The sequence below is a fragment of the Mya arenaria genome, chromosome 10 (genome assembly GCF_026914265.1).
Source record: "Mya arenaria isolate MELC-2E11 chromosome 10, ASM2691426v1".
Taxonomy (NCBI): Eukaryota; Metazoa; Mollusca; class Bivalvia; order Myida; family Myidae; genus Mya; species Mya arenaria.
Genome location: NC_069131.1, coordinates 51371426 through 51397193, shown reverse-complemented (window position 1 = coordinate 51397193; position 25768 = coordinate 51371426). Strand labels below are relative to the sequence as shown.

The 25768-nt window shown below is 33.3% G+C and overlaps 1 protein-coding gene across 4 annotated transcripts; it reads right to left on the bottom strand.

The window, feature by feature from the left end:
• Positions 1–506: 506 nt before the first annotated feature.
• On the bottom strand, positions 507–24660 carry LOC128206121 (bombesin receptor subtype-3-like). Of its 4 annotated transcripts, XM_052908386.1 has the most exons (5): positions 24440–24660; positions 23185–23879; positions 22632–22780; positions 6823–6849; positions 507–2364 (listed from the first exon to the last, which is right to left on the bottom strand). In XM_052908386.1, exon 5 carries the CDS (start codon positions 2343–2345, stop codon positions 1383–1385), a length of 963 nt encoding a protein of 320 aa, XP_052764346.1. In that variant the 5' UTR covers positions 2346–2364; positions 6823–6849; positions 22632–22780; positions 23185–23879; positions 24440–24660; the 3' UTR covers positions 507–1382. The 4 variants fall into 4 exon arrangements, 3 of the variants coding, with proteins under 3 accessions (XP_052764346.1, XP_052764345.1, XP_052764347.1); XM_052908385.1 differs by lacking the exon at positions 6823–6849; XR_008256390.1 differs by lacking the exons at positions 507–2364; positions 6823–6849 and adding an exon at positions 21989–22061.
• Between the last annotated feature and the right edge of the window lie 1108 nt (positions 24661–25768).

The window sequence follows — 25768 nt, the reverse complement described above, 5'->3', positions numbered from 1 at the left end:
CGGTACTTCCACTCGAGTGAGTTTCTGCAGTTACAATTAAATGTTGCATCACTGTCATTTTAAAATTATCTTCATCTACGTGCACGGGTAGGCAGTCATACGAAATAAAACGCTTTGATTGAGATTATGTCAATTTCATTTTCGCCAAAGTTACATAATCCCACACATAACTGTAAGATGTAGACATTGTATCATGGCTACCAACTACAGTCTTCAATCTGATGCAAGTACACACACCTAATGTAGGACTCAAAAAGTGAATTGGTGGCGAACGGAAATAAAATGTTATGTAATACGATGGAAATTACAGGGTAAAACCTGATAGTCAATATATTTATTATAACCCTGTTAAAAAAGGCAGACGTTCAAAGCCCATCAGACACTCAACAAGAGACATATCATGTACAGAACAACAGAGACATACCACAAGAAGACACCACAGACTTAGACCACAAGGATTTAAATGATCTTGTTCATACTTTTAATATCATTTGGTACATGTTTATAAACATGACTGGTATAAGAGGTCAGATAAAAATATAAGGTTTATATTCTTAACCATGCAAACCTAATTGCATTTGAAATTACTCGTCTGTAAAAGAAGGTTAACTGTTAGTATTCATAAAAAGCCATTCCAAAAGTAACAGAACCATGCCCGTTCAACTTTCAACAAGCTTTATTATTTATTGTACATTAAGAAATAAAAGATGAATTCACATAAACATAAAAATACACCGGTTCATGTTGTATCAGAATCATTTACCTCATTTTCCTTAATTCCATGCACATTTGATATAAAGCGCAATACATGCACACCAAAATATATACACACAGTTTAAAGTTAAAGATTATTATTGATAATAATGAAGAAATATACACTTCGAACGAGCATATTGTAAGAACGTCTTGATATAACGGTTACAATATAAATATACGTCAACTGCATATGCATTTCTCTGGAGTAATTGATAGTAATTGAACATATCCAAGTTCAAAATCAGTGTCTCCCGATAAACTTACAAAAGGTGTCCTTTACAAATTGTCTGAACTTTGAATTAAACAGTCCAATTATGTAAGGATTGATGGCATTATTCAATATAAATGATCTCAAAGCAATCTGTATTCCAACGCTGAATTCTTGTTCGCTTAAATCTTCCTTCTGCCTTAATGTAACATCTATAATGAAGTAGGGCACAAAACTAACTAAAGATGATATTGCTATGAAAATCATGATCAGGGTAACCTTCCTTTCAATTTGGTATTGCTTTGATTTTTTTAATATAATATCTTGTCTCTGTTATATTTTGGATCATTATCGCTTTTGAAAGTAAAATTCTTAAACGTTACATTGGCATCACTTAGTTTGACTTCTCCGTGAGAGTTTATTTTAAGAATTTTGTCCTCGTTATTGACAATAGCAATGTCGCCTGATAAATTAGCAAAGAATCAGCATTAGAATCTAGCTTTTCATGGCTGATTTCATCTTGATTTGGTAGCACACATGACGGATGCTTGGTATGCTTCACTGCATCATTCTTTATGTTATCGCTTCGCGTATCATAACTGGATTTTTCTCCAGTATTTCTGACTCCAGTATAAGATGAATTGGTACTGGCTCTTTCTTGATGGCCGTCTTTTGAACGCCCCTCTCCTTTGTTAATGTGTTTGGTATGCTTTCTCGACAACCATAGAGCTCTGGATATCAACGAATACAAACTTATACATCCACAAATAATTGCAATAAATGTCAGAAGATCAAGAACATGGAAAAAGGTAATGACGGTTTTTAATTCAGGGTCATTTGAGTGCGTGCAATAGAAAACTTCAATTGTTTTATCACTTTCTGCGTCTGTCACGTTAACGTGAAGAACATCAAACATAATGAGATATCTTACAGAATAAACCATTGCTGCAATAACGATAACCAGGAATGAAATGTGTATGGATTTGATTGAGAATTGCCATGCAAAAGGTCGACAAATCTTCCGATACCGATCAAAAGCCACAAACAGTAACATGTAACCTGACGTGGTTTCAAGCCAATAGTTCAGGAAATTCATCACTTTGCAGCCAGGTTTGTTTTTGAATGTAACTGTAAAACAAAGTTCGACAGTTAAGTCGGAGAATAAGACGCATGCTATGAGATCTACTATAGCAAGCCCCGTTATTATCACATGTGTAGTTGTCCTTTGAACTTTGAATCCATAGAAAATGACGGACATGATATTTCCAAGTATTCCAAACACTATGATGACAAGGGTATAGGCGATGGCACCGGCATACTCTTCAATTTTCCTTTTACTTATTTCTTTTAGATCGTCGTTATAACTGCTGTTGTGTTCCATTTGATAACGCCTTGACGTCCTGAAAGAAAATAACAATACCAGTTAATGTATTAAAATGTTATGTTTAAGTAAATGATGTTGTCGATGTTAAATTATAAGAAACATCACGTTTAAACATATTTTCAATCACATCGTATAGTGCCAAATTTACTTGAATTGCCTTTAAACAAAGAAAGTTTTAATTGAAAATGTAACACTTACACTTACGATGATTTCAGATTGAAACGAATGTTATTAGTGCAAAATGATATGCAAATTTCTTTGAATGAAGATATTACCAGACAAATAAATTCCTGCACTTAACTCCAGTTAGACAAACCGGAAGGGTATTCATTTTCCTCTACATTAATGACAATTAAAAACCATTGTTTCATACTAACCAAAGTTTATTCACATAAATTATAAGCGCACATTACAATACAAATCTTCCGTGTGGCATTTATCGAAGCCGCAAAAATATATGTGACCAAATCCATTGGGTGCAGCACTTGATTCTACCGATACCTATATATATATTCTGATGACAAACACAGTTTGCAGTATATTTTCAGCTTGAAACTTTTTTCATTATAAATTACTACTTCGTACATATGTTAGTGATACAATTAACTCTAATGTATCCATTGCAAAACATATTGTTCACTACGTTTAAAAAAACAATTATGTGATTTCGTTCTAGAGAGGTCAACCTGACCATCAGGTCCTATGCAAAGACCTGACTAGTAAGGTTAGGCAGCTTACGCATTTGCCCCCTCAAGTCAGATAATCCGATCCCTGCCGGAATCATACGAAACATACTAGCAGTCTCAACAGTGTAGTAATTTATAATTGTGGTTTCTCATTATCAATTCATATGTTGCATGAATGGGTATTGTAAGGGAAATGCCTACACACAGTCTCGAACATTGACTGCTATTTCTAAACGTTTGGATATTCGAACACAGCGATCAAAACAATGGCTCATTACTTTTAACTTCTTTTGAAGAATGTCAATGAAATAAAATAAAGCCCAAGTGAAAACTGTTTAGCCGACCGTTCACAGGCGCTATGCGCAACACTTTATAATGAATTGATAAACTATTTTAATGCGTTTGTGGCCTGTCTATGTTGTGTAGCATGGTGTATGTTTCTCTTCCAGTGTCTGATGGGAATAAGTCATATGCCGTTAAATTTTGACTCCTGTGATCGGACCTGCATCTTCCAGTGTATTATTCAATCAATAGAATGATGTACTACATATATAAATTCCTTCTTTACCAATGCAGAATTTATCAAACATAAATATATTGTTTAAACTTTCAGATAGCATGTTAAAGGGAGTTTACTTATATAAGTAAGTGAAAAATGCTGTACGTTCTGATGAACTTTGATGTTTGATTATGTATTGTGATGAATATGAAATACTTAACTGTCACTCTCAACGGTTGCGTACGCATTTTTATGTAGATATCTTAATTATTGCAGTTTTTGCTTTAAAACAAAACTAGGATGTTTTATAAAGCAATGGAAACTATATCGTCAAGTCGGTCGATATACGATTACCATGTTTAAAGGCAAAAGCAAAAGCTCATCGGGTATTCAACGAGAGAAACAGAACGTTAAAAACAATGAAGACATACCATATACAAGACACAGCAGACATAGCAAAAAAAGCTTTAAAATTATTTTCTTCATACTGCAAAGAACTTTTTTTCACATTTAAAAACATACGAATCCCGATACGGCCACCCATGATGGACAATCCAAGTGGCATTCCAAAACTTCATGCGCTTGAAACGTAGCGTTTTATAGGGGAAAGGCTGTGCGAATTTAGGTCATGGCAACCACTTCACGAAGGTATGTCCACGGTTTGCTTTGCATAAGGGTAACGTAGACTGCAACCTGTTTGATCTTCACACTAGCATTAAATTTCAGTAATTTAATGAAATGTGTTAACAAATCAATTAACGTGTTTTCAAACGCGATAAAAAGTGTCGAGCAATGCTTATAACTTATACATTGGGAGAACAATAAATATGTCTTACATATTTGAAATGGAATACTATCTACTTTAATTGAGAATTTTATCGTAGAAATTTGTAATACTTGCTCTTCTCACTCAATAGAGACCAACGTTTGTTTGTGTTTTGTAGTTTTGAGGTCTATGTTGTCGTTTCATGTGTCGGGGTTATGAACGTTTGTTTTTTTCTGTTCTGGCGTTGACCCTTTGCCAACAGGGTTTGCGTTTAAACTGGATATGTTTTGTGTAGATCATCGTATAAATTTTGTATACACAAATCGTACCTTGCTTGCACTGTTGCTATAGCTTCACTTATTCGTATGCATGTGTATTTCCTATTCAGTCGTTGAGTACTTGAACTTACTGTATCGGTTTATATGTTATTGTTTAACTTTATTCTTCACTGATCATTCTTTAAGTTGATGCTGGCTCTGATGAGGCTGATATTTTAATGTTGTCATAGTTTTGATTTGACATGTGTGATATTTTGGGCATTCAAACAATTTAAAGCCCCCAGACTCGTGATAAACTAAACTCTTGCTTCTATGACCATTCCAAGGTGGTTATCCCATTATTAACCGGTCAAAAATGTGTGTTATATGTGTATGTATATATGTATGTATGTATGTATATATGTATGTATGTGCGTACGTGGGTGCGTCCGTGCGTGCGTGTGCGTGTATGTGTGTTTACGTACGTGTGTATGTGTGCATGTAGCATATAAGTACGTACGTACGTACGTACGTGTGTATGTGTGTATGTGCGTTTGTGAGCATATTTGCATATGTGCATGTATACATGTATACATGTATGTATGTATGTGTTATGTAAAATGTCAGTTATTTTATTCATAACATTAATTGCAGTTTTAGGAAATCATAACGAACCCTTATTTTCCAAACAACGAATTTTCATGAACTCATCAAAAAGGCTAAACATTGTTCCTACAGGCCGATAAAGCTAAACATACTACACACATAAGTTTCCTAATATATCACTTAAATTAGTCAATCATTCTACATATAAAACACATCAAGAGTTTGCAATCGCGTTTATTTTATCTAATTCAATTACAGAGCTTTGAAAAATGATAATGGTTGGTCATTTTTCTTATTGAGGTCTCGAGTACCCCTTTTATTTGCACCGTTATAGGGACCATGGTGTCGGGGCCATCCCCATAGGCCCTTACAACATTCAAAAACAGTAATATTCAAAGTGCATGCAGTAATCAAGTTACAGTTTCGACAAAAATGTTTAGATATTTAGAATAGCAGTACTATATATTGCATATGTTTAATAAATATGTGTTTGAAATGTTTTTACCTTCGAAAGCAAAAGAGGTAAAAGCATAGCAGCAGGTACAATGCACTTCAAAAGTGCCTTTTTAATGATTTAGATCATTATAAACATTTACATTGTACTCGTATGATTTTGTTATTTTATCCGAAATAAGATAATATCCAAATGAGTAAAATAAGGCAACGGATGTTTATCAACAAATTATATATAATAACAGCTAAAGCTTAATAGCAAAACTGGTAAACACTTATACAAGTTTACACATGACAACAGTCCTTAAGGTTTCTGACTAAGTGTCATAAATTCTGAAAATAAGAGCCAAAAAGAGACATCAAATAATAAAGAGCTCTTTAACTAGTTCTACTGACCGGTTATTGTCAGACCATTTTAATTGGTCAATAGTAGATATTTTAATGTCCAGTAACATCAGCTTAATATCTGTGTATTTCTGTTCATAGTTTATGCAGTTTCTACTTTTCCACATACGCCACTTTGTTTCTAACAGTAAAGTGTTTATATTTTGCATTTTGTTGCAAAAATGCTTCACAAAGAGTAAATTAATAAATCCCGAATATATCTGGAGTACTGAACAGGAAAACTTTCTAGATGATAAAGATTTATACACGTAATTAAAATACAAACGAAACTGGATATCAGAATGGACCACAATTAAAACGGCAGTTACAAAATGTTTACAGGCCGATAAAGCTAAACATACTACACACATATAAATAAAAATATCTGAAAACATCCATCCGCCGAAAAACAGGCAAAGATATAGACTACTACGATTTAAAATTAAAGGACATCCACCAACTGTTTAATAGTAAAACTTCAAAGACAGGAAGTGAACGAAAATGGAATAATATTTTAAATATTTCTCTTCCGTCGACCAAAATTTGGAGTTGTCTATACAAATCAAAAGCGTCATTAAAAGCAAAACAGTTGCAATTCAAATTATAACACCAAACGATTTTCAAGCAGCAAAAACTTAGCAAAATGAATTATTCAGACGGACTATGTAAAATCTGCAACAGTGAACACGAAAATTTAACTCATCTGTTCTGGAAATGTAAGCACGCGCAAAACTTTTGGCAGGAAATAATTCCGATTGTCGAAAATATAGCCTTAAACACATTACAAAACAAAAAGAAATAACAAACCAACTAAAATATTTACCTTCCGTGGACCAAAATTTGGAGTTGTCTAAACAAATCAAAAGCGTCATTAAAAGCAAAACAGTTGCAATTCAAAATATTACACCAAACGATTTTCAAGCAGCAAAAACTTAGCAAAATGAATTATTCAGACGGACTATGTAAAATCTGCAACAGTGAACACGAAAATTTAACTCATCTGTTCTGGAAATGTAAGCACGCGCAAACTTTTGGCAGGAAATAATTCCGATTGTCGAAAATATAGCCTTAAACACATTACAAAACAAAAAGAAATAATAAACCAACTATCAATAGCCTTGCTTAGACTCTATATTTGTCCGATAACGGTTGTTCTAAAAATATATTTGAAAACGACTAAATGCCTGTACCAAAAAACGTTTTTACCCATTCCAGAATTAGTATTTTACGCTAATATCGCATAATTTTAGACGCAAATTGATGGAGTTGAGGTATCAAATCCGATACAAACGTTTACAATGAACGCGGACGCCTGTGGACAACCGAAGTAAATAGGGAATAAGATTTGAATGTGTAATAAGTTCATACTTGCATGGCAGTGATGTGCACACAAAAACTTTGTTTATACTTAGCAAGAACATACCAGACCTCAACCGATCTGTCTAAGCGAAAACTTGCATATTGTACCTTTGACAAGTTGTTTGGTTTGAATAAAACAATCCGATAATATAAGGATTTAGGGCATAATTCATCACCAATGATCTCAGAGAGATCTCCATTCCAACACTTAATTCTTGCTCGCTTGAATTAACTTTCTGGAAATCGAAACTTTATCGACAACGCAGAACTGTGTTCAATAGCGAATATTCGAGTAATTGACAAAAATGAATGTTCTTATATGTGTATCATGCATGAATCGAACACAAACACTATTGGTTAAACCACCCCATTGAAAAGCATGCGCTCAATTCCCACTAATGTCAACTAATAAGAATATAACTTCATTAAAACCTAACATTTTAATTAGTAAACAACGAAATGTATCATAAAGGTATGATTGTAATTTAAATAAATGAAAAATTAAAGGGGATATTTTTAGAATTATAGTCAAAATATTATTCTTAATTTTAAATATGTAATTAAAATTGATAACAACAAAGTTCTTTGCACATTGTTATATCATATTTGAAGTATGTTTAATAAAGAAACAATATGCAATAAGATCACCAAGTATGCATTTGTTGAATTTTATTAATAAAATCAAGTTCAAAAGTCGATTTCTCCCGATACACTTGCAAACAAAGCCGTAAACAAATTGTCTGAAATTCGAATTAAACAGTCCAATTATGTAAGGGTTGATGGCATTATTTAATATTAATGATCTCAGAGCGATCTGTATTCCAACGCTGAATTCCTGTTCGCTTACACTTGCTTTCTGCCTAACAGTTATATTTACAATGAAGTAGTGTAGAAAGCTAACTATTGATGCTATTGATAAAACAATCATCATCAGTGTTATCTTCATTTCAACGTGGTATAGCTTTGTTCCCTTTGAACAAAGTATTTTGTCTTTGTTGTGTTTTGGATCAATATCGCTTTTGAATGTTACAAACTTAAACGTTTTATTGGCATCATAAGGTTTGTCTTCCCCATGAGAATTTATATAAAGATGAGTGTCGATATCCGTCATAAAAGCATTGTCGCCTGATAAAAAAATTAAGGGATCAGAATAAGTTTGCAAACATGAAGGCTGCAAGGTAGACTCTTCTATATCATAATGTGTGTAGAGCGTGCCATAATTGGACGTCTCTGTATACCAGGTTCTGGTACAGGCACCATCTTGATTTCTGTCTGCTGAAGTCCTCTTTCGTTTAAAACCGCGATTGATATATTCTTGAAATCTATAACGCTCCTGATATCAACATGTACAACGCCATACATCCACCAATAACTATGATAAATGCCAAAAGATCAAGATAATGGAATAAGGTAATCATGGTTTTTAATCCCGGGTCTTGTGAGTGCGTTTAATGGAATATTTCAATTGTTTTCTTACTTTCTGCTTCTGTCACATTTACGTGAACAACATCAAAAATAACAAGTTGTCTTACACAAAAAGCCATTGCTGCAATAACGATAATCATAAATTAAATCATCACTGATTACATGGAAAATTACCATGCAAAAGGTCGACAAATCTTCCGGTACAGATCAACAGCCATAAACAATGGCATGAAACCTGACGTGATAACAACCCAATGATTCAATAAATACATCACTTTTCAACTGGGTTTGTTTGTGAATATAACCGTGAAACAAAGTTCAATAATTTCGTCGGAAAATAAAACGCAAAACACCATGACGAGTGGGGTACAAGCGATTGCACCGGCATACTCCTCAATTTTTTTTTACTTAATGCTTCGAGATCATCGTTATGACTGTTGTTGTGTTCCATTTTATTATCCATTAAGTTACTGCATTAAGATACACTTCTTTATTAATCTGGTGTTTAAAGAATTGATGATATATAATAAATACTTTTTAACTTCAAGTTTAAATTCATTTTTATTCTCAAGTATATTGTGTAAACTTCAAATCTACTTAAACTTGGCTTTGAACAAATAAGTTTGTAATTGAAAACATACTAGGTGGAACTCAATGCTAGACCAACCGATAGGCTCCTTCATTCTCCTCTGTTTTCTTTGATAGACTATTGTTTCATATTGACCAATGTTTATACAATGTATCATTTAAATACACATATTACAATACAATTATTTCGTGTGTGATTTATTGAAACCGCAAAAACGCCTGGGACCTATATTCATTGTTTGTAGATGCATCAGTTAAGCCGTAACAATCTGCATACCATATATGAGTTACCGATCATGTGGAAAGTGCTAAAAAGCTCGACCTTCCACATCCATGGTTGATGAGTCACGCGACACAATTAAAGCCATAAAATGATATGTCTGTCTATAATTTATTGTGAGAAATTTAATTATGACATATCCGAACAATACCATCATTAATCTTTCTATTAAATAACTTTATTAATACTACGTTTCAACCGTGAGACCTTTTGTTAAATTTAAAATTTAAAATTTGTTAAAATTAAAGCGCGTTGGACAATACTCATTTATATGACTCCGTTCTAGATTAGAAAATCCGACCATCAGGCACTGTGCGTAACTTGTAGCTCGGAAAGATAACAAGCTTACGCAGGGATCGTGCCCTCTGGTCAGGTATCCTCAATGGTCCCGGAAGCAAATGAAATAGACTTAAAGAAGCAACAGTATATTTCTTTTTTCTATTTTGTTTTCGAAATAATTTAATTTGTTGCAGAAGGGATTTTTAAAAATCGAATATTGCATATTACGTTTTTAGATTTTTTTGCCAATGCCATACCACTGCTTTCAAAAACATTCTTAATCGAACATTGACTGGTTATTCTTATCCTTCTCATTCAGCTATCGATAACTAGTATTGTTATCTATCTTTAAAAATGTCGATGGGAAAAAATCAAAGGTAAAAGAATACCCCCGAGTGAACTTTGTATCGCTGACCGTTGCAATGCGGTAATCGCAGCCCTACATGAATTCAAGAACTTGTACTTTCATACCTTTATTAAGAAAAAAATATTATCTAACGAGTGAGGCTGTTTGTGAGATGTTATTTAGTTTGGTGTATTCGAAATACTTTTTTATCACGTCGGTTGAAAATCGATACAAACGGTCACGTTCCAAACTTTGAAATGAGGCGCGTGCCGTGTTTTTGTCGTGTAAAATTCCTTTGTGTATTTATCTGTAAAAGCAAGCAAGAATTTACACATAATCAATTATTTTGGTAGCCCATCTACACAATTCATATATTTAAGAAGCCTGATTTCTGAATATTTATTTAAAAGATCTCAACATCTGCTATATTACGTAAATAAACATTTATATTGTAAACTGATATGACGGTTTATATGATCAGACAAAACATCAATAAAAAGCGTGTAAAATGTAAACAGAATGGTTGTTCCAAGGTGAAGACATTACAAAATGATATTTCAATTGCTAGTAATCATTTAAAAATGCTCTATTTTACTGAAAGGCGCTTTGTTTGTTAATAAAGGCTAGAAAGAATAAAACAATTCAACACAAGTAAAGTTGCACTTGACTATAAAAGTCATTTCAGAAATATCTTTATCTGCGGCTGGCCAACTCACGCAAGAAACTCTTTCCTCGTGATTATGTAGTCTTCATTCCGCTAAGGTTTTACAATCTTAGACATAACTGTAGGACGTAGATCACACAATTATCTTGGATACCAACTTCAATTTTTAATCTTGTACAAGTACATACACCTTACATAAGACTCAAAAATCATTTAAATTCTCTTTTTTATACTTCTAATATCATTTGATACATTTTAATCGAAATGTGTGATATAAGACGTCAAATACAAAATAAGGTTGATTTTCTTAACCACGTAAACATATGCTATTTTGAAAACCATGCTTTGTGCATATCAAAGCAAAATTTGTACGTATTCTAAGAAAATAATTATAGGTTATTTAACATTATTCTGTACAATACAAATATACGTTTGGACAAGTACACGGCTTGGAAAATCATATTGGACGAGCCGTTAGTCGACTCCAATATGGATTTCCTAATGGTGTACGAGTCCAAATATATGCCGTATTGTATAAAACAATGTGAAATAACTTATTTTTTCTATACTTTTATTATTCCAAATATTTTTATCATAGGGCGTTAATATTAGATTTTGATGACATGTTGACGTTTGTACCCAAACGAGAATTAAAATTGTTATTAAAGAGGATTAATGTCACTCTAACTTGATCAAGTCTGTTGATCCCAATTTTCATTCGGAACCTTTTCACGCGTTTCGGTTTTTATCATAGTTTTACATTGGACCTTTGAATCGTGCAATACAGAACAAATACAGAATCTGTTGTACGTGCGTGCTTCCCTATACGGAAATAAATTGTATTGTCACGTGATGAAAATGATAGTCTACGATTGGGCGAATACATTAGCTATACACTAACATACATCTATCATAACGTACCTATGTGAATGAATGAAAAATGTTATTCAGAACACGTGCCTTACCAGTGTTCGATTTGAAGTACCATCATTACAAGGATGTGTGTGTGTAAGGTATATACTTGGATATAGACGTTGGACTTGTGGATTGTTTCCTTAAGTCTGTTAAAGAGACGGTACTTTCCCGAAGTTTCAAAGCAAGTTTTTAATGATTTGTTAGCCTGCCGGTTTTAACAAGACTATTGACGTGGTTGCATATCTGCTTGCTTTCGTGTCATTGGTGGTCATTTGCCACTATGTATGCTCTACGTCTTTGACGGAGTTATTTGCAAATTGCGTCATAAACTTATGGGGGTCGTTAGTGCAAATCATGACCAATTTTGAAAGCATACATGATTTATAAAAAGGTCATATTTTGTTAAGTGAATTTACAAGCATTAAAAAATGTTTGTGTGAAAAAACTTCATTTAAATAATTGGACAAGCGTTCAAAGTTCGACACAGTCGCCTTGTCCTATTGTCTGCTCGAATATGATCCGACCGATCATCTTGAAGATCTAAAAATGCAATAAATAGGAAAATGACGAACTAACTGACCAATGATTTTTTTACTCAACACCCGATTTTAAAATAGCATATGATGATAGAACTACGATTAAGTCGAGAATAGAATCAAACGCTTCGGTAAAATTAATAGCGTCAAGGATTACTTGTGACAGTTTAATTTTTGACATACGGACTCCATCTTTTGTCGAGATGAAACCTTATAAATTTCAAAGTTCAAATCACATGACTTGTAATGACTATATATCATGTACCAGAATCAATCGCCAACGATATTCTGTTGAAATTGAATTCAAAGTCATATGACGTGGACAGGGTTCTGTAAAAAGTACAAAACAGAAGACATTAATCAAGCCTTTCATTTTCGTTTATGTCAGAATCCCGTCGCTCTAGTCTAGAAATGTCAAATTTGATAACGCCAATGACATCTTCAGCCGAATCACTTTGTCCGTCTATTCTATGAATACAAAAGCAGAAATTTTAACTCACTGTAAATAGAAAGCCATATTTCAGTACAAGCTAAGATGTCAGCGTTACGTAAGTTAGCATAAGGTATGTATTTTGTACCGTGCAATCTCTGCATATTATAATGAGCTTTACTTAAGCTACTATCAACCACAGTAGAAGCTTTATAATATGAGGTCGACAAAGCCGATGTAGGGCCTGGACTTTCACTAGCGTCAATGCTAACCTTAAACTTTTAAATGATTAACTCTATTTTTGTTTACGTCTGGTAATAGCAGAACAAACCACTCCCTATTCGATGTGTGTCTATTTCATTATACAGTTAAGATAAGGTTATACCTGGATAAGGCAGCTGTCTGGACGAGGGGATTCAAAGACCTGCCACACTGAGCAATAGGAAGAAGACAAAGCAAGGAGGCGTACATACCCATTTAATTAGTAAGAGTAATTTATTGGGTAACTTTTAAAAATAATCAACCTAGAAAAGTTATACAAGTATATAAGAATTTTTTCCACTTGTTTCAGTTCGCAACCGGACGTACCATACCAAGTAAATGTTAAAAAACAACAACCAAACATAGCCTTTAGTATGCTCATGTACATAGTATTTATTAGAACGTCCATGTTTTCTGACTAAGGTCAGACCTAGATACGCCATGTAATATCTCCATATGGTCCCCTGAGCAGAGCAGGCACCTAACAAGAACGCTACAGGTCTAAACAGCTGGAACCGCCAACAATGGTTGATTTCAATGCTTTTGATGTGAGCCTGGCCAACATACTCGTAACAATTATTGTATCCATAATGTAACCCACAGTCCTGTAACCATTGGTTTCAGTGCCGTTGGTCTTTTGTAGGTGCCCGGACCGGTCAGGTGTCATAAAATGGTAGATTTAACTCGGTTTTTGCCGATTCCATGTCCCTATTGCCGGGGTCGCCGGGTTTCATTCTCCTATTCTGGCTAGCCATTCAAACATCTGCTGCTATTTACATCTGCCATCACTTAAGGGTTATCATTGAAATTCGTGTTTCCCATACCCTTAGGCATGTCTCAGTGAGTCCATTCAGTCTATAGACAAACTAAGTTTGCAGTCCAATCATAACACTCGGATTCTATTCTTAAAATGAAGTTGAGTATTAGGTTTTGATTGAATACGGTCCAAGGCTCATGTTTCATCGTCGAACAGGTGACCCCGTCAAATTAGCTTTGAACATATTCAATACGTTATCTAGCGCTAGTTAAAGTCCTACTAGTCTGTTTATTCTTTCTGTAAAATGATATCTTTATTGTTTTAATGATATTGTTTACTCATCAAAAGAATATTCTACTTAGATTGTATCGCTTTTGCTAGAATTATGGTGATATGGTCTGGCAACTTAGCACTGTAGCAATGCAGTTATATGGTAGTATGCTGATAGCTTACTCACATCCTTTTATGTTATACCACGGGCTAGAAAACCCTTAAATCCTTCAGAAAAGGATGTCGCTTAATATAACTTGATTAAGCTAAGCTCAGTAGTTTTGTTTTGGTTTAATTTCTTAATATTTATATTTATAATAGTTTTTGAACTTATGCTTATGATAATCCAAATAAACTGATTTTCATTGAGTAAATCAAGATTAACAAAGAAATCTGGCTTAATTTGATCAGCATCTGCAAGTATTTAATCTTCCTTATTGCAGTAAATTGCCATTGTGTTTGTAAGGGTCTCGTTGACTAATACACATTATTTTTAAAAATATTATTTTTTTCACGATAGATAAATATAATCAAACGCGAGCACTAGAATAGGACATAGCATTTGGAATTAGTGTATAGGTAATGTTTACAATATTCTACGTTCTACTTCACTTTCGTCATGCTCAACATAATCTTAAATAACAACATAACTATCGAGCTGCAACTGCACCATCATATCCAACAGTAGCATTCTTACTATAACGTTCAACGTTATCGGGTTGTTTAGTTTATTTTAACAGTATCAGTAAATTTATTTTCTGCATATGTTTAGCATAGGCCAAGAATTATGCTCCGTCATCAACAGGTTGTACAATTCATATGTGAGAGCGTATAAACATTATTTGTAGAATGCAGGTAAATTCGAAACAATGGCCGTTCAATTGTTAAAATAATAAGAGGAAAATAGGAGCCTTTAGTTTTATAAGTGTTTTACAATTCCAAAGGTGGAAGTAAGTTTAAAGTTTTGATAATACGTTGAGATTCAATATGCATTATGCTACTTAACATTAACAAAATATGTCACATCGATAATTCAAATTCTTTGGACATTAAATTCATTTGACATTATCATTATCTACTTTCAGGTAGTCAGAGAATAAGCAATGGATCGAAACAGCAGTTATATCGATGATCTTGAAAGCTTAAACAACAGAAAAATCAAAGGGTATGCCGGGGCCATCGCTTATACCTTGCTCGTCATAGTGTTTGGAATACTTGGAAATATCTTGTCCGTCATGTTCTCTGGATTCAAAGTACCTAGAACATCTACAAATGTCATAATAACGAGGCTTGTTATAGTCGATCTTATAGCGTGCGTCTTATTCTCCGACGAAATTATCGAACTTTGTTTTACAGTTACATTCAAAAACAATCCCGGCTGCAAAGTGATATATTTCTTGAACCATTTGCTTGTAGTCAATTAAAAACCGCTATTTCTTTGTTTCATGCTTTTGATCTTCTAACCTTTATCATTGTCATAGGCGCATGTATAATTTTGTATGTTTTGATATTCAGAACTCTATTGGTGTCCAAGAAACATATCAAACATGTTTACAAAGGAGAAGGAAGTTCAACAGACGGCCATCAAGAAGGTAACAGTACCTGGTACATAAGAGCCTTAAATACAGCGGAAACATCATTTTATGACACGCAAAGCAATGTAGCAGCGAATGATACAGAGGTGTCTACCATATAACTTTCGTGTCAGCCATCAATACCTGATCAAATAAGCATTTAAAATAATGACTTAAACGCTGATCCCTGTGACATTTTGTCAGGCGAAATCGCTCTTGTCGAGGATATGGACAAAATACTTTAAGTAAACTTGCATATGAATAAAAAACCTAGTGATGCAGGAAATCTGTCTAAGCATTTTGATTTCAAAAGCGATAAAGATCCAAATCATATCAAACACAATAGACATCATTCAATGAGAACAAAGCAACATCGCATTGAGAGGAATGTTACCCTTATGATGATAGCTATAACATTAGCATCTATAATAAGCTTTGTTCCCTATTAATTGTCAATATTGCGGTAAAGAAAAACACAAAATCAAATGAACAAGAGTTCAGCGTTGGAATACAGGTCGCTCTGAGATCATTTATATTGAATAATGCTATTAATCCGTACATTATTGGACTATTTAATACAAAGTTCAGAAAATTTGTCAAAAGCATGTTTTGCAAGTGTTTCAGGAAAAATGGATTTTGAACGTTACTTACCCTTTAGAAAAACCTACATTTTTGGTTCATGTATTTTGTGTCATCTTATTTTATAAAGAAGATCTGCGAAAATGCTCGCACGAAATGCAGATTTCTTAATCATGTTCAACTACAAACAGGTATATACCCATTAAATGCCGTAGTGTCTTTGGCCTTTATTTTTGGTACTATAATAAATAATTGTTTCTATTTCAAAATGCCCTCTTTACATTGTAATAATAGATATCTCGTTATTAAAGTCGTATGCTTTAATGTAGTTACCTACTTATTGGTGGACATAGGTAATTGCTCTGAAACATGTGTTTGGTCATGGAGTGTTTTTTTATGATTCTATTCACGAAACAATACAGATAAATGCCAATGCATTTTTGTGGCAATAGCTTGACAATCGACGAAAACGGAGTTGTATAACAGGCCCCCTTGCGTCGCCACCGCCGTTTCAGTTTGAGTATTGCTCTTTATGAAAGTAACTGCCTTGTTCATATATGTTAACAGACATGTAACTAAGATAAAAAATTAAAAGTGGCCTTAAATTTATTATAGTATATACAAAATGTTAGAATAACATAACTAAAAAGAAAAACGGAGTAGTGATTGCTGTAATAGTAAATCTAGCAAAGGTAAAAGCTCTACCGGTTTACAAACTAATCACTTTTTATTGAAGGGGAAACATATTTGGCACTTTCACTTAATTATGTATGTAAACTTGTAAACAATATTGTTTGATCTAATACATTTTCTATTATACAAATAGGAACAAAGATCTACTGATATTGCAAAATGTATTTGTCGTCAGTAATAACTCATATTTGCATCAATAAATTAATGCGCTACTCTTACTGAATGTAGGCGTCACATAATCTTTTCCTCGTCTTTAATTTTATACGGAAGATAAGCCGTGTATTATGTGGTAACAATTAGTCTATAAATGAGTATAAAGCATTGTTGGAAGAATACAAATCATCGCGAAATAATGGTCTTTTGTCAATTGTTCAGTAAAAAGAGGAAAATAAAATAGCGGTGAGAAACAATTGTCTTTTGTCAATTGTAAAAGTAAAAAGAGGAGAGTAATAGAGGAGCCAATCGTGTGGTATAACAATGAGTTAAGTAAATACGAAATTTAAATTACCGAAGAGTATTTTCAATCATCATAGATGACGAATGATTTTGCTTAAAAAATACTTATTTTGTCATGCCATGCTTGTAAGACGTATATGTTTTTACTTCTTTATTTAAGGGTATGTTAAAACTAATTTAAATGATGTTTTCCGAAACAGCAAAGAGGTTTTTATTATTACGTTGAGATTTGAATCGTGAATATCTCAACATTATGTAAATGTATAACATTGATTATTTCATTCTTTCAACATTTAGCTAACTAGACAATATCGTTATTTACTTTCAGAAAATCAATTTATAATTAGCTTCGTGCCCAACTTCTATGTTCAATTAATAGTAAAGCAGAAAGCAAATTCAAGTGAACAAGAATTCAGTGTTGGAATACAGATCGCTCTGAAATCTTATTTATTGAATAATGCCATTAATCCTTATATAATCGGACTTTTTAATTCGAAGTTCAGACAATTCGTGAAAGGCACTTTTTGCAATTGTAACGGGAGAAATTGATTTTGAACGTGATTTCATCAATAACCGTGACGAAATGTATATTGGTCGTAGGTAAATATCGGACCAACGATTAATTAAGCAGTACTTCAAGCATGATCGTACGAAGTGCAATTATAACTAATATGGATTGATATGGATGATAAAAGGTTTCTGGTACAAGCTTTTAAGTCATTTTTAACAGTTTATCAAATGACACTAACCTTTTTTATTTCAGTTAAGCGTGCTGTTGGTATTTGAACTCTTAAACTGCATGTGTTTTTAATATAGGAATCGTATTATGAACAGAATTAATGGAGAAGCTAAACGTCATTGTTAAGTCATCTTGCTAATTGTTTTAAAACTAAAGTTTTGGTGAACGGGGTTTCCTAGGGGTTTCCAAAAGTCCTAAACATACATTGTTACGAATGAAATTCATGATTGATGCCATGACACGTTTGGCTTGATAGCCAGCCATAGACATGAAATTAACGAATATTTTGAATTGATATTAATTCTTACTTTCGTTTGCAGCTTGTTGCTAGATCGCCATATGATGTTTTTGTTGAAATGGACACTTTTAACTGAACAATTTAACGAATACATATGACTTAATCGTATGAAAAAGTATTTAATTTATATACTAAAATATGCAATCGTGTATATATTGTCATTTAAATTTAATGACCTGTAGGTAATCATCCATGCAGTTGTCAATGATTGAAATCCTGATCTGTCTCTTCGATGATATCAGATTATCAAATTACTATTTGTTGAATTGTATGGAATTTAATATATCCTATTTTGATTTCGAATAATTGATAAGAAGAGTTAGGGTTAAATGCTATTTTACAGATAGCAACATATGAAATTGGTTAAATAATCGTCACCTTTATCATTATTGACTAATTTATACAACCTATGAGCAAACAATTGGAATAGTCGAGCGCAGTGTCCTCCGACGACTCCCGGTTTCTATCATTGTATAATTTGTATGCATTCTTTTTACCAGGTTGTCCATGTATGTGCCTATCCGATTATGCAATTAGTATACGCAACGTGTATGACATCTGCTTTAAATGCAAGCGTAGAGAGATTGTAAGACACATACTTGTACTGCCACATCTACGTGTAACTATCCGTTAAGGTAGCTGCTTTTCTTTAAAGGCGTTTGCAAACTCATGCGTTGACATCAAAGGTTTCCCTTTTGATTTTCTTCTCTTAGCATATAGTTGAAATCCGGATAAAGTAGAACTCAACAAGTGCTCCACATGTATCTGTACATGTAACATTTTGCTCCCGCTCAAAATGTTTTTTTACATACGCGTTTGTATTTACATATCTATATAACCATTACTTGATAACGTATAAATTATTGTTTGGTTTGCATTTATAGTGCTTAAAAACAGATGCAGATCAATTTTTCAAAAAAAGGGGAAAATGATTCGAATATGATTTAACAGACACAGATGTATTTTATGCTTGTGTAGAAACATGTATTATGCTTTATTTCAAATCTTGCAATGAATAATAAAGCTTGTAAAAAGTTGCATGTGCATGATTTTGTTACTTGTGAAACACGTTTTATAAATACGTACGAGTTATTGCATACAAGTAAAATGGATAATGACAGTGAAATGAATAACTTAGTAAATAACTTAAATAGATAAGCTCTCTAATTAATACTTGAAGCAGGTCAAAATATAGCAACGGTTGTTCTTATCTCTCAAAAAATAGAATAGTTTAAAGAAAAAATTCTCACGAAAAAGCCACTTTATATACCATTGTTTAATTGTCAATTAATTTGCAAAAAAGAGAAAAAGTACATTGCAACCCCCTCAGTGCCACTATCTCATTCAAGGTTGACTGTAGTTTGTAGTTGGTTTTTGTAATTACGTTTACTTCCTGATTTAGGTTTAATCACGTTTTATCAATATACACGTTTCCTTTAAATCTTTTCTCACACAAGTGAAGTACGCAATAGGGTGTACTGTTGAATAGGATGTGGTTTATATCAACTTAACCATCGTCATTATCATGAATTTATTGAGAAAGTTGACAAATTGATGAAAGTGGCTCACCACTTCAAACAACTCGGGACCGCTTACTGTCTTCTTTTTTGAAAAATGTGCTTCCCTTGACTCAATTATTCATGTAGAATATACATATTTGTTGTCGTCTGTACTGCAGCAATGCATACACAAACTGAGTAGTCGTTTGGTGGAAATACGCTTTGTGAGCCCTGTTGGGAGACATCCTATATGTTAAATTTTGAAAATATAATTATGTTAAAGATGATATTCAGTTCGCTTAAGTGAGAAATGGTTTGATAGGAAATCAGAAAAGCGGAAGATAATAGGCAAAGGCTACGTACCACTAGAAGCCGAGATTCTTATAGACACGAATTTGAGGCAGACCTATCAGGCCCACTCTCATGGTGATGCCAGAGTTCGAGACCTCAACCATTTCATGTGGTGCATAAGTGCTACATGTTGTGCTACATAAGCAGTCAATCATTTAACTAACAAGCAGTTATAAACAAAAAATCTTTGACAAGGCAGAACATTTAAAGAGACACATAGTGTACTAAGGTCCAACAGTTACTGAGCAAGAGGCACACACCCTACCAAGCAACACAAAAGGGCACTGACTCGATTCGCATTGATCGAATGTACGCAAAACGTCTGTATGCCCGATCACATTAGTGTTATGAACTATTTGTACAAATTCTAATAATCTCTGTCAATAAAGCATATCTCAATAACTCGTTTAGAATATAATTAAGCTAATTAAAGGCAGATAATTTGTTATAACAATTACGATACACGCGAAAACTTATGCAATAATAAAAATACATTTACTCTTACATTACTTTTCTTGTGCGCCTTTAACAGTAAAATAAAACAGTTTAATACACGCTATATTCCTTAAATTAATGTTTTGTTTATAATAAATATATTATCAGTTTGTTTTCATTAAGTCAAATATAAAATATTGATAGCTCCGGGCTGGAAACAATACGTGCGAGGTTATGTGATTTTGTACGAGGTTATAACGTCGAGTGGAAATAAATAGTGTACGACAATCTTGTGTAGGAAAGATAAGACGATCATTCACGTACGGTTAAGTAAATCAAAATATTGCCTATATGTATGCTAAAAGACGAAAACAACAGTTAGAAGTAATGTTTGTTTTAGTCGTTGAGTTATTCGTTTAAGTTTTTGAATGAGGAGCTAGTTGCATTTTCCGCATTTCATCAATGGCTAAAGAACCAAGTTACCTCTAATTTGTAAATCATAATAATAACGTTAAAATGTTTGTCAGCCACAAGTTTACATAATTGTATTCATAGTAATAGCAGTTACAATATTTACCTCCAAGTTTTTGTAGGTAACTTTCACTAATTTATTGATATTGATCGGCATTTTTAAGTCATCTGTAAGACATTGTTTTTGTTCGTACAAGCTCTTTGTGTGCAAGGTCACTAAAATGGTGAGCTTTGAGCTACTGTCCTCAAAATAAATAGGATTCATCTGATGATCATGACCAACTTTCCATCCAAGGCTTTAGAGTCTTGGACCCAATCATACCCTAGTTACCAATCGGACAGGCTGTTAGTGTTCAAGGTCACCACAACCGTGACCTTTGACCTAAAGACCACAAAATCGATAGAGGTTATCTGCGGGTCATCATCAACTTAATTAGCGAGTTTTGGTACCTTCAGCGCCAACACATTCAATGTATCTATAGGATAAGACTTTTATTTGCAAGGTCAAAACGAACATAACCTTCGACCGACTGACATCAAAGTCGATATGGATCATGTTCTAGTAATGACCGACGGACTTACTGACCGACCTACCGAACGACGGAACGAGCAAAGCAAAGCAAACGATCCCGGCTTCTGCGATCAGGGCATAATTAAACTATATGTTTCCTGTAGCTTAAAGTTATATATTATCATGGTAATATTAACACATTGGAAACTCTGTTAACATTTTTGTTTGCTTGTAAAACGAGCAATACATACTTACACACATGAACAATGCCTTTTTTTAACTGTACATCTGAGATAATAAACTTCAATCCAAGTTTATCACTGTCAAATTCTTGACGTAAGGCATCCTGAAGAGGTTGAAATATCGTGCTCATTTTTTCCTGCTGCGACATCATCTATATAACTCAAACAAGTGTCCAACGTGTTGAATTTGATTGAAAATTCAACGCAACCTTTTTTTCAGTGATGTAACTGTCCTTGGATATATACGCAGATAAATGTTCATACACTTTTGATTTAATACTTATATTACTGTTATAATCAAGATTAAAATTAATATCTATGTGTGTTCGTACACAGTGCTACAATTAAGCTTTTGACACTTCATAAGCATCATTTTACGTGAGCATTAATATTGCTTTATGATAAGCTTTTAATATCAATCAACTACCATATGTCGAACACAATTAATTAAGAAGTGCAGCTTACTGGATAACCTTGTATTATTCTTATACAATTCGGGCTTTCAATATTCCTGGCTGTATCTCAAGCAAAACGTACTGATAATTATGAGGAAGTGCTTCAGAGGTTTGAAATTAAAACGATTTTTTTCTTAGACAGAAGGGTCATGCGTTTTGTTGGATCGAGTAGTTTTTTTAATAATATAATTGACAATAATGTACATATAAACAACCTACCATATTCATCTTTGATTTCTTCAACGCAGCCTTGAAGTTTGCATCTTATTCTTTCACTAAGTCCAAGTTTTGCACAATGACATCGGTAACCCGGTTCTCTTCTTGAGTGGTTCTGCAGTTTTCTACGAGAAGTTTACCCAATAAGCATCCTGAAACGCATTTTGCAAGTTATATATCAACTCCATAGTTCATTAGTTGTAAAACCCAAATTTTGAACAATGTTCTTTAAAACCTAGAACAGATGCAGTTTATAGCATCCTAAATTGCCCTTACCTTTCTAAAAGCGTTATAGGTAGACCCAACCGCATTCTCGTGAATTTCGCAATGGACATTGTATGCAGAAAGAGGAGTTAGCTTTCCAAGTAGGTGAGACTTTAATCTGATGACCGAGTGTTTGTGCAACACGAATTGGCATGCAACATTTTTAACAATCTTAACGAGTTTATAGAGAAAAAATGAGCTATCAATGTCACATTAGGCATGCCTGCGTATCTGTCTTTGTTCCGCGATTATCAAAACCCATTTGAATAAGGACATAAATTGCTGCAATTACCTGGCAGATATATTGTAACTGGAAGACGTGACCGAACTGTAGATCTTGTAACTTCTGCATATTTAAGCTTTTCCTATGAATAGCTCTGTAAGCGTACACCAAATGCTCCAATCATCGATTGATAATGTCTACCAAGTCTTATTCAGTTTCTTCTTCTACTTTTGTGTCCGTTAAGTATCTAAATCTCCGCTTTATGATTTCATCCAAATCCGAGTTGTGAATATGTCTTCCGCAGCCTCCGGGTCATCTATTTGGCTGAGATCATTTTCTTCTTCCTACTAAAATCAATGTCATCATTTGTAGTGTTTTACTAAAGTGATAACTATTGTGTTGGTGATTGAAATTGTCGATGCTTACACCCGCAGCAAGAGTATTAACTTTCTGTTACACGATTGTTTTCAGGACGGTGTGGCAATCTTTTTGTAAAATCATTTGCAGTCTTGCATACTTCATTTTCTCTTGTCAAAATGAAGCCAAGGTGATACAAGAAATCGCCATTTTATAAAGGAGTAGATAGATAAGAGGAAATATAGACAAAACGTTATATGATTAATAAGAATAAACGTAGGCAATTAAGACTCGTTCTTTTAAGGTATTTAACATTTCCTTTCCTAAATCTGATGGAGTCCTATTTCTGTTATCCTCGCTCAGGACCTTCTTTTGACTCATACCGGTGAAAAAATGTCTACTCACATCTGCAATCAAAACAATGAATTCATGAAAGATTGTAAGGATAGAACAAGTATTTCAAAAGAAAGGACGACTGTCAAAATGTAGTCATTCCCAAAAATAAATCACTTTTTTGTTGTTACTTGAACCTGGATTGTTCTTATTAATTTGCTACATAGAAAACATCTAAACTTCTCACAGCACATGCAAGACAACGTTCTATTCTGTGTTCAACGTAATGAAATGATCAGGAGTAATTTTAATTATGTTATCCTTGCCGAACTGTTCAAATAATAGAGAGATTTTGTAAAATACTATGCGACAGATTACCTTAATTATTGTTCATGCATTTCTTATTATCAAAACACGTCATGTTTTAAATACTTCTCATAGCAGTGTGTTGATAAATTTACATAAATGTTTAGGAAAACGGTAAGTACATTAGAATCATGTTAAGCCAAAATATACGTTCATATTAAAAATTGTATGTGTGTTTGTTAACTGAATTATACGATGGTATCATTTTTAATCAGAATAATATAATAAATGTATGTTTCACACTGTCAGATAACCGACCAAGACTTACCCTCGATTATAAAAATCTGACAAGTTTTTAATTCCATAAACACCTAGTCAAGTATTTCCATCATTTAATCACACAAGCATAGTTTATAATGCCTTTACAACTGATAGCCCTATGCAAAAACCCAAGTTTAAAATAAAACGTACTTCCTTAAATCTGTTTCATATTTCTCATTTTATAATTATACCGGATAATTCCTATCAATACAAGTGCCGATGTTTGCGATTAAGAATTTAGTGGTATTCATATTTGTTAAACTAATTACATACCAACCTCGCTTAACAGCTTAAATAGCTTTAAGCCATACAAACTAGAGTGGTTATGTAGTGTAATTACGTTTAAAGCATTTCTACCAATTATATATCTGTTAAACTATTACTCAAAATAACACGATATCTTTAAAAGTGATTTTGACTTTCTCAAATTTATTTTATTTAATTAGAGTTTAAGAAGATATGCCCGGTCCCATTGGTTACATGAGGATAAGGTTAACAGCATATTTAAGGTAACTTCGACCTAAGTCGATATAAAATTGCAAACATCTTACGTATTATTTTGCTATTCAATCCGAGTTTAACAAAAACAATATAGTTTGCGTTACGATTAGGTAAGTTATGTGCCAATCTGGTGTAAAGTCCCTTTAAAACAAACCAATAATAGTTAAAGCATTCACACTTTTAAAAACAGTTTGAAACTGAACGCTGAATGTATATGTATTTGTATGCCTGAGCCGCATTATTATAATTGTAGTCACTGTCTTCAGATATCAGTTTACAAAGGAAATGACGATGCATCAATAAAAACTGAGCAGCTTTTGAGATTTATTAAACACAAATTCAAACATTTGTGGCCAGTCCTGCGATCTTTATGCTCATGGGTCATTAGATTTACTGATTATGTATAAATCCTAGTTTCAATTTATGGCAGGTAAACAAAGATTATGATTTTTACATAACGAAAGCACGCACACACATCATGTTAGAGTACGAAACGTTACTATTTATAGCGAGTTTTAACACACCACAACTGCCATCGAAGTGAATGAAAAGGATTTCAAAAGCATATACCTAAATACCCTATAAACAACCCTAATCTTCGGATTGTACAATATTTCTTAATTAAGGTATAGAAGTTCACCAAGTTAAATGCACTATGGAAATAACTTCAATATATCTGTATTTTATATAATCTTAAACGGTGAAGATGCATTTATTGTTTGTGGTAGCATTTATAATTCGAATGATACAATGGATACTTCAGGGAAAAGCGCATCAGCAACACATTTAACGATCATCTTGTTAAAAGGCAGTAGGCTTATTAGGCCCAGCATAC

Excerpts from the sequence above, each read along its gene's own strand:
- LOC128206121 (XM_052908386.1), bottom strand. The coding sequence starts at position 2,345 with ATGGAACACAACAGCAGTTATAACGACGATCTAAAAGAAATAAGTAAA.